Here is a 12,914-nt window from a genome sequence, read left to right as displayed (position 1 = left end):
TCCCCTCTTGGATTCCTTGGACCTGAAAAGGAGATGACCTTGGCTGGCTCCCCCCACAAATAGCAGGGAGGGGGGAGACCCCATGCTGTGTTCTGCTGCCTCCTGGAATTAGAGGAATGGAGAGCGCTCTGTCAGGGACAGGCTGCAAAGCTAAGCAGACTCAGCGGGAGGAAAGTTCCACTGAAGTCAGGTCTGAACCTCGAGCACCCTGAGCCCCACTGGTCTGTCCTTCCGAATTTCCAGTGTTCTACAGTATTTCTGCACGGTTCTACAGTAAAAAAAAGTATTTCTTCACACAGCGCATAGTTAAATTGTGGGACTCCCTGCCCCAGGATGTGGTGATGGCTGCCAACTTGGAAGGCTTTAAGAGGGGGAGTGGACATGTTCATGGAGGAAAGGGCTATCCATGGCTACTCTGGAGGTCTAACAACAAGGCATAGAAGCTGAGGCCTTTCCCTTCATAAGAACATCAGAAGAGCCCTGCTGGATCAGACCACTGGCCCGTCTAGTCCAGCATCCTGTCTCACACAGCGGCCAATCAGTTACTCCAAAGGGATGGCAACAGGGCAGGGAAGCTGAGGCCTTCCCCTGATGTAGCCTGTGTCTCCACTTTTAAATATGGGAGGTTCCCTAGAATCCCCATGGCTAGTAGCCACTGATAGACCTCTCCCCCATGAATCTTTCCAATACCCTTTTAAAGCCTTCTATGCCTGTGGCCATCACTACATTCTCTGGCGGCCAATTCCACATTTTGATTCCACATTTTAAAAGCTGTAGACAGTTAAAGCCCCCTAACAAGGGGGAAATCTTGTCGGGTACTTTTAGACTGCTTTCACCAACCTGTGCCCAGGTGCTTTCAAATGTATTGTCTCTTAAGTCATGAGGGCTTTGAAGCATATTGCAAAAAGGGAAAATGAGGCATCCATGACCAGGAAGACCAAATATGCTCCTGTGTGTTGACAACCAAACGGAATGCACACACCTTACCATGTACCCCTTCAGAACGGCTGGGTTGGTTGTCTGTTCTGCCTTCACAGAGATGCGCGGGCAAGCTCAGGCGTCTGTTCACAGGTGATTTCCACATACCTCTGCAAAGGTGGGTTAAAACTCAAATGTTTGGGCAGAAACCATCTCTATGCTGTGCTGGCTTATCGCTTATTTCCCCACTTTACAACTGTTTGGATTCCCAGCTAGATCACAGAGTACCAGCCAATGACCTCCTCCCCAGATTTTTCGCCCTTATCAGCTCCTTCATTAAAACAGGCTTGCTGGTCAGAGGAGAGTGAAACTTTGAGGATTCTTGCATAACTCATTCTTGTGTAACTCGTATTTTTTTTCCTTTAGTGCCAGTAAGATCCAACTCTGGTTATCTCAGAGGTCGAAAACAACATATGCTTTTAACAACTGGTCATTGGAATGCATTGATATGGGCCGGGGTGTGTTAAGGAGCTAACTGTCTCTCTCTCTCTTTCCCCTTTTGCAGGCAGTAAGTGGCAAAACCTCTCTCTGCACATTGGGGTTACAAGGTAAGGGCCTGATTCTCTTGGCTCTCTGTCCCAGTGGTCAGCCACTCATCGTTCTCTCTAGCATTAGAGGAGCATTCCTATTATATTGGGTGTGGTGGAACACAGGCAGGATGGTGCTGCTGCAGTCGTCTTGTTTGTGGGCTTCCTAGAGGCCCCTGGTTGGCCACTGTGTGAACAGACGGCTGGACTTGATGGACCTTGGTCCGATCCAGCGTGGCCTTTCTCATGTTCTTAAGTTCCCTTTTGTGGGATTTCCCAGCATCGCACAGAAGTTGCATCTTGGGCTCACGGGGAGTCCCAGAGGGAGCCGGGGTGCCTTGTCCTGCTCCCGCCCCTGAAATGTCTTTTCTTAGAGGGCTGGGAAGTATCACCAGCTTTTGCAAGAGAGACGCCTGGCCCCGCTGACATCTCGGTGCAGGGGGCAACCTCAGCACAGCAATGTTTCCCCCTCCCTTTTAACTTCCAGGCTGGACCTAAATGACGTCCCAAACGCCGTACGCTTGGTGGGCCCCGACCTTGGGATCCTGCTGATCTCTGCCATCTTCCTTAACGTTTGCAATCGCCTGGAACCCTCGAAGAAACCCGCAGCCCGGAGCGAAAGCTCTGAACCCAGCCCCCTCCCAGAACAGGTGAGAGGTGGCAAGTGGCCCGTTCCCATTCTGTTTCTGCCCGCTCGTCCCTCCCTTGAGCAAAGGGTGTGGTTCATCCTTCCTTCACTTCTTCTTTCTGCGCTCTGGCACATGAGACTTTCCCCACCTCTGCTGAGTTACGTCAGAATAACTAGACTCTCCCTCGGTATACGTCAGCTGGGCATAGCTTCTAAGTGAACAAACACACACAGATTCAAGTTCCCTTTATGCACTGTGCATGGATGTCAGTCCTCAGGGGATGTGGAGCTGTATGTTAGTTGCAGGTGGGCCATAGTGGATGAGGCCAGTTTATTTATTCATTTTACTTCATTTATGTCCCTCCTTTCTCCCCCAGTGAGGTCCCAAAGTGGCTAACATCGTTCTCCTCTCCTCCATTTAATCCTCACAACAATCCTGTGAGGTAAGCTAGGCAGAGAGTGTGTGACTGGCCCAAGGTCATCCAGTGAGCTTCTATGGCACAGTGGGGATTTGAACCTGGGTCTCTCAGATCTTGCTCTGATGCTCTAACCACTACACCACCCTGTCCAGTGATGAGCACATATGAAAATCTGGCCAGGAGGGCTCTTTTTTCAAGGGTGAACAGATACCGGGGTGGGGTGTGGGTCAGAAGGAGACCGAACCAATCTGCTGTGGGGCAAAAGAGTTGTTCAGTCAGGCAGCCTCCAGGGCTTCCTTTGCCCAGGAGAGGAAGTTCCTTGGAGTACAGGGAGGCTTATCCTGTCTCATTTACAGTGCCTGTTTATTTCCACAGCCAGAGCGCACTGGCTGGCTCACATGAACACATGAAGCTGCCTTCTGCTGAATCAGACCCTGGACCCATCAAAGTCAGTATTGTCTACTAAGACCAGCAGCAGCTGACCAGGGTCTCAGGCTGAGGTCTTTCACATCACCTACCTGCCTGGTCCCTTTAACTGGAGATGCTGGGGATTGAACCTGGGACCTCCTTCATGCCAAGCAGAGGCTCTTCAGACTGAGCCACAGCCCCTCCCCTGCCCGATAGAACTAAAAGTGGGCAATTTGCAGTTGGATGTTTTGGGGCAGATCCCACAACAACAACAAAGATTCTGTGGCATTCCAAGGCTAAACCTTCCCAGGTGCTCCCTTTCCAGACAGCCGCAAACCATTGTAGGTTTCTGAGAAGTCTAACTGGGCTGTGTGAGCTTAGGGTAAGGAAACAGGGTTCCAGGATTTACTGTGACCCCCTTCCCTGTCTGACGCACACTCACTGATGTTGCACTTCTAACTTACAGTAGCCCTGTGAGGTTGGCCCTGCTGTCCCATTTTGCACCAAGACGCCTTGATATGCTCCCGTGTCCTTGGCAGAGGTCAGCTGCCTGCAGCAGGCAACTGTTTGGACATTATTCCCCCAAAAGTCCCTGCAAAGCTGGTAGTTGGCTTCCTTCAGAGTAGCCACCCACCCCCAACCAGCAAACCCTCCCTCTGGGACAGGAGAAGATTCCAAGGCGGTGATGGAAGGCGAGACCCTCAGCTAGCAAGACACAGGTGTTTTTCAGGTTGCCTCTGCTGGCTGAATGGGTTTGCTGCTCCCTCTGCTCAGAAACGCAGCTTGGAATGCCATCAGGACAGCAAGAACAGCAGAGTTCAGACACCGGTGGGAGAAGAGCCAGATTCGAGTCCAGCAGACCAACAAGATTTTCAGAGATAAGCTTTCGAGAATCAGAGTCTTATGTCTGACGAAGGGAGCTTTGACTCTCAAAAGCTTAGACCCTGAAAATCTCGTTGGTCTCTGAGGTGTGGCTGGACTCGAATCTAGTTCTCCTGCAGACCGACACTCACACCCTCAAGCTATTTTGGTGGGAGAAGGTTGCAGGCCTGTGGATCATTCTGTCACTGACATTCTTTGGCAAATGAGCTTCAAAGAGAGACTCTGGCAGGAAAAGGCTGAAGAGGGTTGATAGAGTTCTCCAGGAGTCAAACAGGCCTGACGGATTTCTCTGCAGGTGTTAAATTGCTTAACATGGCTGGGGACACTGTGTGATTGATTGCCAGATACAACCATTGTGAATGCAAACACCGTGTCGTACTTTTGATTACTCACCAGCACAGACTTTCTTTTTGGATTTTGCTATGCGTGGACATGGCTGCCTTTGTTTCTTGTCTGCTTTGGGAATAGCTGTCGGGGCTGCTCCCTATGTTTTTATACAAGTATTTTTGCATAAAAATATCCCATGCCTGGCCTTTTAAGCCAGAAGAGCCAGTGGGGTGTAGTGGTTAAGTGCGGTAGTTTGGAGCAGTGGAGTCTGATCTGGAGAACCGGATTTGATTCCCCACTCCTACACATGAGCGGCGGAGGCTAATCTGGTGAACTGGGTTGATTTCCACACTCCTACACATGAAGCCAGCTGGGTGACCTTGGGCTAGTCACAGCTCTCTCAGCCCCACCTACCTCAGGGGGTGTCTGTTGTGGGGAGGGGAAGGGAAGGTGATTGAAAGCCAGTTCGATTCTCCCTTAAGTGGTAGAGAAAGTCGGCATATAAAACCCAACTCTTTTTCTTCTTCTAAGCCAGAGTTGGGAGTTTTGTTTCCTTTGCGTATAGTGCTCCTCGTGACTGAGAATTCACTTTAGGCATCTGATGAAGTAGGTAATGCTGCAATAAATTTGCTGGCCTTTGGTGCCACAGAACTCTTGTTTTTACTGTAACAGATTGCTGTGGCTACAGTCCTGGAAATGACTTTCAATATAAAAACCTACAGTACAAAAACAAGAAGAAAAGAAAGTGTAAAAATCACAATAGCAGTAAAAGCAGTTGAAAATCAGAAAGCAGTGCCATTAATCACCAATAAAAGATCAATAACAAATAGATAAAATCAGCACTATGGCAAGGGGAATCCTTCAGAATTAAACTATCTTTTCACACCTCCAGAAGGCCAAAATGGAGGAAGAAAAGAGAGCAGGGTATTCCAAAATCTGGGGGCGGAGGTGGGTGGGCCAACCGGGAGCTGGCAACGTCAGAGCCAGCTGAGCCCCTGCAAAGCATCAATGCCCTCCTTGCTGCGCTGAAGTGGATGCTTGCGTGGTGTGGCCAGAGAACTGTCCTGTTCTTTGAAGCTTGCAGGATCAGGCCTGAAGGAGGGAGAGGAGAGCCAGACTATGATTTAGCCGTGGCCCAGTGGTAGAGCATCTGTTTGGCATGCAGAAGGTCTCAGGTTCAATCCCCAGCATCTCCAGTTAAAGGGATGAGGCAGGTAGATGATGTAAAAGACCTCTGCCTGAGACCCTGGAGAGCTGCTGCTGGTCTGAGCAGACACTACTGACTTTGATGGACCGAGGGCCTGATTCAGTAGAAGGCAGCTTCATGTGTTCATGTGTTTGGCACAGTAGAATCCTCCATGTTCAGACGCAGCCTGCCTTAGCTGGGCTGGGGGGGTCCTTGCCTCCCATCCCCTGCTTGTGCATAACCCCCCATAGTGTCTGCCCTGCTTGCCAATGTAGGCAGGCCTTTGGTGTGACCCAGCCAGGCTGTTCTTATTGCTTGGGATGCCAACAGCATCATCCGCCCGCTCTCCAAGATTCCCCGCTGAGGGGAACCCGTCTTTCCTGGCACCTCCAGCCGTGAGTCACCAGCCTCCCAGGCAGATTTCCCACGTCTGCCCGAATGTATGAGTGACTCTCTGGCCGTTCCCAAATTGCCATGGAGACTCCCTAACAAACAGTGGGGCTTCACAGAGGCCATATTGTGCTGGCTGGCGTGACATCGCTGAGGATGAATTCAGTGGCCAGGCCCCGCACGTCGCCACCTGCCCACTGGCACCAGTCGCTCTTCTGCCGTGTGCGTGGGGGCGGCACCCCCCTTAAGGATGACCCAGCCCCAGCTCAGAGGCGCTGAGAGTCTGTTAGCTTCGACAAGGAAGATGATGTGCAGAGGGGGTGATCCAGACCTGAACAGTTTCAGAGAGTAGCCATGTTGGCCTGCGGTAGAAGAAGAAGAGGAGGAGGAAGAAGAGGAGGAGGAGGAGGAAGAAGAGGCAGGGCTGCAACAGGAAAAGCCGCTGGGCCTGCAAGCGACCCACCCTGGTTTGTTTCCTGTGTGTGCCATTCAGGCCAGATTTCCCTTCCCACCCTACCGTGGGCCACTTCTCGGGCAGGGGAGACCTGAAAGTGGCCGGGGTGGGTGGGTGGGCACATCTTGCTGTGGCCGAGCCCTAGTCACACGCCCACCCCTTTCCCCATCTTTGGGGGAGGGTGGAGAAGGGGAAGGGAGAGGCTGATCCATGGTGGTGTGGGGTGTAGTAGCACCCAGTGCAGGAGACCTAGCCTGCACAGTGGTTGCACTCTCTGCCTTGGTGCTCGAGGTCTAGCTCTGGAATTAAACCCCCCTCCTTGGACTTTTCTCCCCAGCCAGGTTGTACAAGAAGGCCGAGATCTGTGAGAGAGCCCGCGTGATGTAGTGGTTAAGAGCATTGGACTAGGATCTGGGAGATCCAGGTTCGAATCCCTACTAGTAGAAGAAGAAGAGCTGGTTTTTATATGCCGACTTTCTCTACCACTTAAGGGAGACTCAAACCGGCTTACAGTCACCTTCCCCTCCCTGCAACAGACACCCTGTGAGCTGAGAGAGCTCAAAGAGAGCTGTGATTAGCCCAAGGTCACCCAGCTAGCTTCATGGGCAGGAGTTTGGAAACAAATCCAGTCCACCAGATTAGCCTCCGCCGCTCATGTGGAGGAGTGGGGAATCAAACCCAGTTCTCCAGATCAGAGTCCACCGCTCCAAACCACCACTCTTAACCACACCACTACTCTGGCCATGAAAGCTTGCTGGGCTTGGACCAGTCACACACTCTCAGCCTAGCCTACTTCACAGGGTTGTTGTGAGGATGTAAGCTGCTTGGGGTCCCCCTTGGGGAGAAAGGAGAGGCATTAAATAAACAAATAAACTTGGGTTCCGAAGGGGGGCTCTGATGCGGCCTGGGTTTGCGGTTTCCGTCATTGAAGATGGAAAAGGGGAGCCAACAGGGAGGGAGGCCAGGTTGAGAACTTGTTTTCCTGCCACAGGCCATGTGAAACAGTCTGCCTCTGAGGTGGTGCAGAGTGCATTTCTGTACCCCTCTGTGCTTGCTTTGAACTCTGGCTTTTCTCCTCTGGGCCATTTAGCTGTGGGGGCCTCGGCCCCATCTCTGCATTGGCAATGTCAGGAAATGATCCCGGCTGCTTCTTGCCTGCCCCAGCTCAGCAACCCCAGCATGGCATGGATATTCTCTCTCTCCCTCTCTCTCTCACCCCCCCCCCAATTCACACCTTCTCTTGGAGCTAATGCTGAACCACGGCCGGCTGGCACTTCTGCAGCCAGGGAGCTTTGCCCAGCCCTTTCCCCCCGGGCTCCCAGGGGGCTTCCGTGCTTTGTGCATCCCGGCACGATTGATCCAAGCTGTACTTGGAGCCCTGGCCGGAGCCCTGGCCAGCACCGAGGAGGTGGGGCCAAAGACCTTTGCTGCCAACCCCACCGGGTTGGAAAATCGCTGGGCCCCTTGGGCAGCCAAGAAAAACAGACCTTGGCGGAATGCACTTTCCAAAGCAGCGAATGAGATAAACAAGGGCCGGCGCTGGCTTGTGGAAGGGCAGCTGCTCCAGCCGGGAGAGGTCGAATTGCCAGGCGCTGGGTCTGGGGCACGCTTTCATGGGGTTGCCAGAGCCGTCTCTGGAAAACAGCAGGACTGGCAAGTTTTAGTCCCATGCGTAGTGGGTTCTTGGAGGTACATTCAGTGTGTTTGCTGGCTGGGCCTGAGCGGCATCCCAACAGGGCTCAAGCGCTTCCCTTCTGGCCGGACATTATTGGGAAGAGGTGCAGAGCAAGACAGTCTAGGTTGCCAGCCTCCAGGTGGGGTAGGGTTGCCAGGTCCCTCTTCACCAGCGGCAGGAGGTTTTTGGGGCGGAGCCTGAGGAGGGTGGGGTTTGGGGAGGGGAGGGACTTCAACGCCATAGAGTCCAATGGCCAAAGCGGCCATTTCCTCTATGATCTCTATGGACTGGAGTTCAGTTGTAACAGCAGGAGATCTCCAGATAGTACCTGGAGGTTGCCAACCTCCAGGTGGGGCTTGGAGAGCTCCAGAATTGCAATCCATCTCGACTAGAGATCAGTTCACCCAGAGAAAATGGCAGCTTTGGAGGGCAACCAGTAAGGTCCCTCCCCTTTCCAGGGTCCACCCCCAAATCTCCAGGCATTTCCCAAGCCAGACCTGGCAACCCTGGGACAGTCTGATTTTCAGGGAGGCTCATCTGCTAGAGCTGAGGGTTTTTTTTAAAAAAAAATTAAACTCACCATAACAAGCTTGATTTTGTATATATAAGGCTCTTTTGTCAATTCTGGTTCTGCAAATAAAATGCCTGAAATTAGCTCATTTGGGCCGCGTGCGTACAGCCGGACGCTTACCCCAAATGGTTTGTGTATACTGGTTTTTAAGTGCTGTTTTTCAGTGGCTCGGCTGTCAAAGATCTGCGTGGGTTTTGCAATACCGTTTGTAAATCACAGATCAAGACCAGCCTTCCGATGTCAGGGGAAGAGCCCTGTGCTGACAGCAACTTTCATCCGTAGGTGGGGCTTAGACTTCCAAAATAGGCGACTCCCCAGCCTCTGGGAGCAGGTGGGGGTGTTTCCATTCTCACAGCGAGAGGTTGCGTGCCAACACCAACCTGATCATGCTCTCTGGAGAGTGTAAATGATCCCTCTGGGCAGGCTTGGGTTCCCTGGCACTGCCACCCTGTCCTGGGAGGAAGTGGGTTGTGGCATTTGATCCCAGGGGTTGTGCTGCTTCCCACACCTGTCATTTGACGCTGGGCTGGTTCTGTGTGTCTCCCCCCGACATTGGCCTCATTACCTTTCAAGAAATGTCCCCACTCTGGCAGAGACTTCTGTGTTACAGGTGCGCGCTTTCTCGCACGTGCAATCTCTCTCTCTTGCGATGTTTGTGTTCTTTGTGGCAGGCCTTTGAGTAAACTACTTTGGCATCCCTTTTGTTGTGTCTTTTTGTATTTTTTTCAAAGCACACACAAACGTTCAAGACAGTCTTGTTTTGAAGTTCTGTGCACTGGCAGATAATGTTTTTCCTCCCATGCATTCAAGGGATGGAAGCGATGCTTGTGGTTTTGCATCTGCACCGGGCAAACACATAAATTAGTATCGTGCACTAAATTCTGCAATGGAATGGCATCCATGGTAATTAAAAAAGGGTTCTAGTCCTTCAGTCCAGGAAAGCAGGCTTGGAAGCGTGTGGAGCTGAGGATATATGCAGGGACTTCGGCAGCATTTCCATTGGTCAGAAAGCCAGTAATTAGTTCAGGGCACAGTCTTTGCCCCTCCTCCTGATTTTCAAAAGCAAATATATTTTACAAAATAAATGCAAATTAAATTACTTTGGATGATATTTTCAGGTCAACAAGTTCTGGTTTCTTGTCGCACTAGAGTGTTAGACAAGGATCTGGGAGACCCGGGTTCAAATCCCCACTCTGCTGGACCACCCCTCCTTAAGGGAGTGGCCGTGGCTCAGTCTTTGGCACGCAGAAGGTCCCAGGTTCAATCCCCAGCATCTCCAGTTAAAAGGACCAGGCAGCTGGTGATGCGAAAGACCTTTCTCTGCCGGAGATCCTGGAGAGCCAATCTGCCGATCTGAGTAGCCAGCAGGGACCATGATGGATCGATGGTTCGATTCAGTAGAAAGCAACTTCTTGTGTTCATGTGATCTTGGGCCAGTGACACACACTCCACCTAACCCACCTTGCAGGGTTGTTGTGTGGATACAATAGAGAAATGAAGAATGGTGTTCAGCCTCTTCTCTGTTGAAGAGAAATGAAGTAAATAAATAAAGTGTGTTCATCTCTAGCTGTGCTCTCTATGGCTTGGTGAGCTTTTCACCCTTGAGCTTTTCATGGCAGGAATTCGTTGCCTTCTCCAGAATTATGATATTATACATTTAGCTGCTAGCAGTGAGTAACTAACAAGTTTCTCCCCGGGGATGCAGTCTTTGGGGCTGGGCAATTCGAATGAAGCCGTGTTTTGTGGGCTCTTGGGGGCTCTCTGACTCCTGGCTCCCCCCTTCTTCCCACCAGTGTGGTGTAGTGGCTAAGAGCGGTGGACTCTGATCTGGAGAACCAGGTTTGATTCCCCACTCCTCCACATGAACGGTGGAGGCTAATCTGGTGAACTGGATTTGTTTCCCTACTCCTACACACGAAGCCAGTCACAGCTCTCTCAGCCCCACCTACCTCACAGGGTGTCTGTTGTGGGGAGGGGAAGGGAAGGTGATTGTAAGCTGGTTTGAGTCTCCCTGAAGTATAGAGTAAGTCGGCATATAAAAAACAACACTTCTTCTTCTTCTTCAGGAAGAAGCGGCTGTGGATGAGGGTCTGCCGAGCTCAAGTGGAGCTGGCAGGGTGCCGCCTGAGACCTCGCCAAGGCGGCGGGCGCGGCTGGCTGCCCGGCTCCGGCTCAAGGCCCACTGGCTCCTGATGGCAGTCGGGAAGGTCCTGGCCGTTGCTCTGTTGGCGCTGGCAGGTAGGTGCCAAGAGGTGGTGGTAGAAGGACAGTCACATGCATGGGCCATAGAGAGAGGGGCTGGTGAGGAGGATCTGATGGCATTGGAAAGAGCCCCCCCTCCGCATGGATGAGCCGTTGGGCCCATACTCCGTGATCACGTGACCCAGCCAGGGGTCCCACTCTGAGGCATTCCTTTCCTTTCGAGGAGGGGGCTCCCCTTTGCGTAATTCCCATCTCCTGCCGGCAAATAACCCCACAGCTGAACCAGCCTCTGCAATTTCACCTCTGCAGTCTTCTTGTGGTCTCCCAATGGCTGGGTGTCCATCAATGAGATGAATATTCATGGTTCTCCCAAACCAGTGTGGTGTAGTGGTTAAGAGCGGTGGTTTGGAGCGGTGGACTCTAATATGGAGAACCGGGTTTAATTCCCCACTCCTCCACGTGAGCTGCGGACCCTAATCTGGTGAACCGGGTTGGTTTCCCCACTCCTCCACATGAAGCCGGACTGGGTGACCTTGGGCTAGTCACAGCTCTCTTAGAGCTCCCTCAGCCCCACCTACCTCACAGGGTGTCTGTGTGGGGAGGGGAAGGAGATTGTAAGCCGGTTTGACTAATCCTTAAGTGGTAGAGAAAGTTGGCAAGTAAAAACCAACTCTTCTTCTTCTCTTGCCCTGGGTCAGGTTGTCCTGTAGTTCCCTCGGCTGAGTCTGGGGAGACTCATGCCTCCCTACCCCTTACTCCACTAACCCCCCATGGCCTCCTCCTTGCCTCCTCCCCAGGGATCACCCTGCCATCCGCCTTCTCCAGCACGTACTTCCTGGTCTTCGTGGGCCTCTGCACGTGGTGGGCCTGCCATTTCCCCATCAGCCAGATGGGCTTCAACGTCTTGTGCGTCGTGGTGGACGTCTATGCCGGAGGACACCTCATCTGTCTCTATGGCTACCAGACCCCCTTTATGCAAGAGACCCTTCCACCCGACGATCTCTGGGCACGGTAAGGGGGCTGCTTGTAATTGCATTGGAAGGGGGGGTGAGGGAATGTCACTGTGTGGCCTGGGTGGTGTAGGTTGTTCGGTGTGATGTGATGGGGAGGAGGTAAGACGGCCCAGGTATGTGGTGGTGTGCTTGGGAGTCTGGCATGGGTGCCTCACAGAATAAGCATGCAGTGGCGTGGAGTTCCTCTGGCACATCTGACGCCAGGCTTGAATGGCATCACCGACTCTTTCTCCCACCAAGGCCCTCTTAGCAGTCAACAGAAAATCATCATTCCTAGAGAGCCAGCGTGGTGTAGTGGTTAAAGGGTCAGACTAGGATCTGGGAGGACCAGGTTTGAATCCCCACTCTGCCATGGAAGCTTGCTGGGTGACCTTGGGCCAGTCACACACTCCCAGCCCAACCTACCTCACAGGGTTGTTGTGAGGATAAAATGGAGGAGAGAAGAATGATGTAAGCTGCCTTGGGGTCCCCATTGGGGGAAACGGCAGGATATAAATAAAGTAAATAAATTCCTAGCATTTTGAGTCCTCTCGTGTCCCCGCCCCCCACATCAGTAAATGATTTTGGGGGCTAGGGTTGCCAAACTCCAGGTGGGGCCTGGAGATCTCCTAGAATTCCAACTGATCTCCAGATGACAGAGCTCAGTTTCCCTTCTGGAGTGTGGACTCTACAGCATTAGACTCTCCACAAACACTGCTCTCCCTAGGCTCCACCCCCAAATCTCCACGAATTTCCCAACTCAGTGTTGACAACGCTGTTTGGAGGGTTTGAAGAAGAAGAGGAAAGCCAGGGGGGCCGTGGGTGGAGCATGAACGCACCACAAAGCAGGAAGCGGGGTGGGGATCGCACTTCCCAGCAGTACCAAACTCTGGCCAAAGTACCTGTTCTGAAAAGGCCCAAGTCTGAGGCCTTCGCCAGGCATTTGACCCGGTCACCTAATCGCTCCAACGGGTTTTAATTGCTGCTGTGGTCAGATAGCATTGCTATTACTTCTGTGCCTGTGTCGTTTCAGCTCAGCGCTCTTCCAGCCGTGTGCTCCATGCGGCTGATTGGTTTTATTCCTGTGTCCTCATATTAAATGCTGCGCTGGCAGGCGCCTCCAGCGATTTTAATCAGAGAGAGCAGTCTGTGGATAGTTTCGGTAAACAGAAGCCAGCCAGAGAGCCTAGGAAACCCCGATGTAGAGCTTCCCCCAGACATGGGAACCGCAGAAGGGTCTTGTAGCCCCTTGGTGGGGGGGAAGAGGCAGAGCTT

At 52.4% G+C, this 12,914-nt stretch overlaps 1 protein-coding gene across 1 annotated transcript in view; it reads left to right on the top strand.

The window, feature by feature from the left end:
- Positions 1-10,569: 10,569 nt before the first annotated feature.
- Positions 10,570-12,914, top strand: part of PIEZO1 (piezo type mechanosensitive ion channel component 1) — a 49,279-nt gene continuing 46,934 nt past the window's right edge. The window contains exons 1-2 of the mRNA XM_056862395.1: positions 10,570-10,683; positions 11,445-11,658. Coding sequence (XP_056718373.1) covers positions 10,638-10,683; positions 11,445-11,658 — 260 coding nt within the window. The 5' untranslated portion in view covers positions 10,570-10,637. The remainder of the gene's footprint in view (positions 10,684-11,444; positions 11,659-12,914) is intronic.

Source organism: Euleptes europaea, chromosome 17 (assembly GCF_029931775.1).
Source record: "Euleptes europaea isolate rEulEur1 chromosome 17, rEulEur1.hap1, whole genome shotgun sequence".
NCBI lineage: Eukaryota > Metazoa > Chordata > Lepidosauria > Squamata > Sphaerodactylidae > Euleptes > Euleptes europaea.
This window is presented reverse-complemented; position numbering and strand designations above follow the sequence as displayed.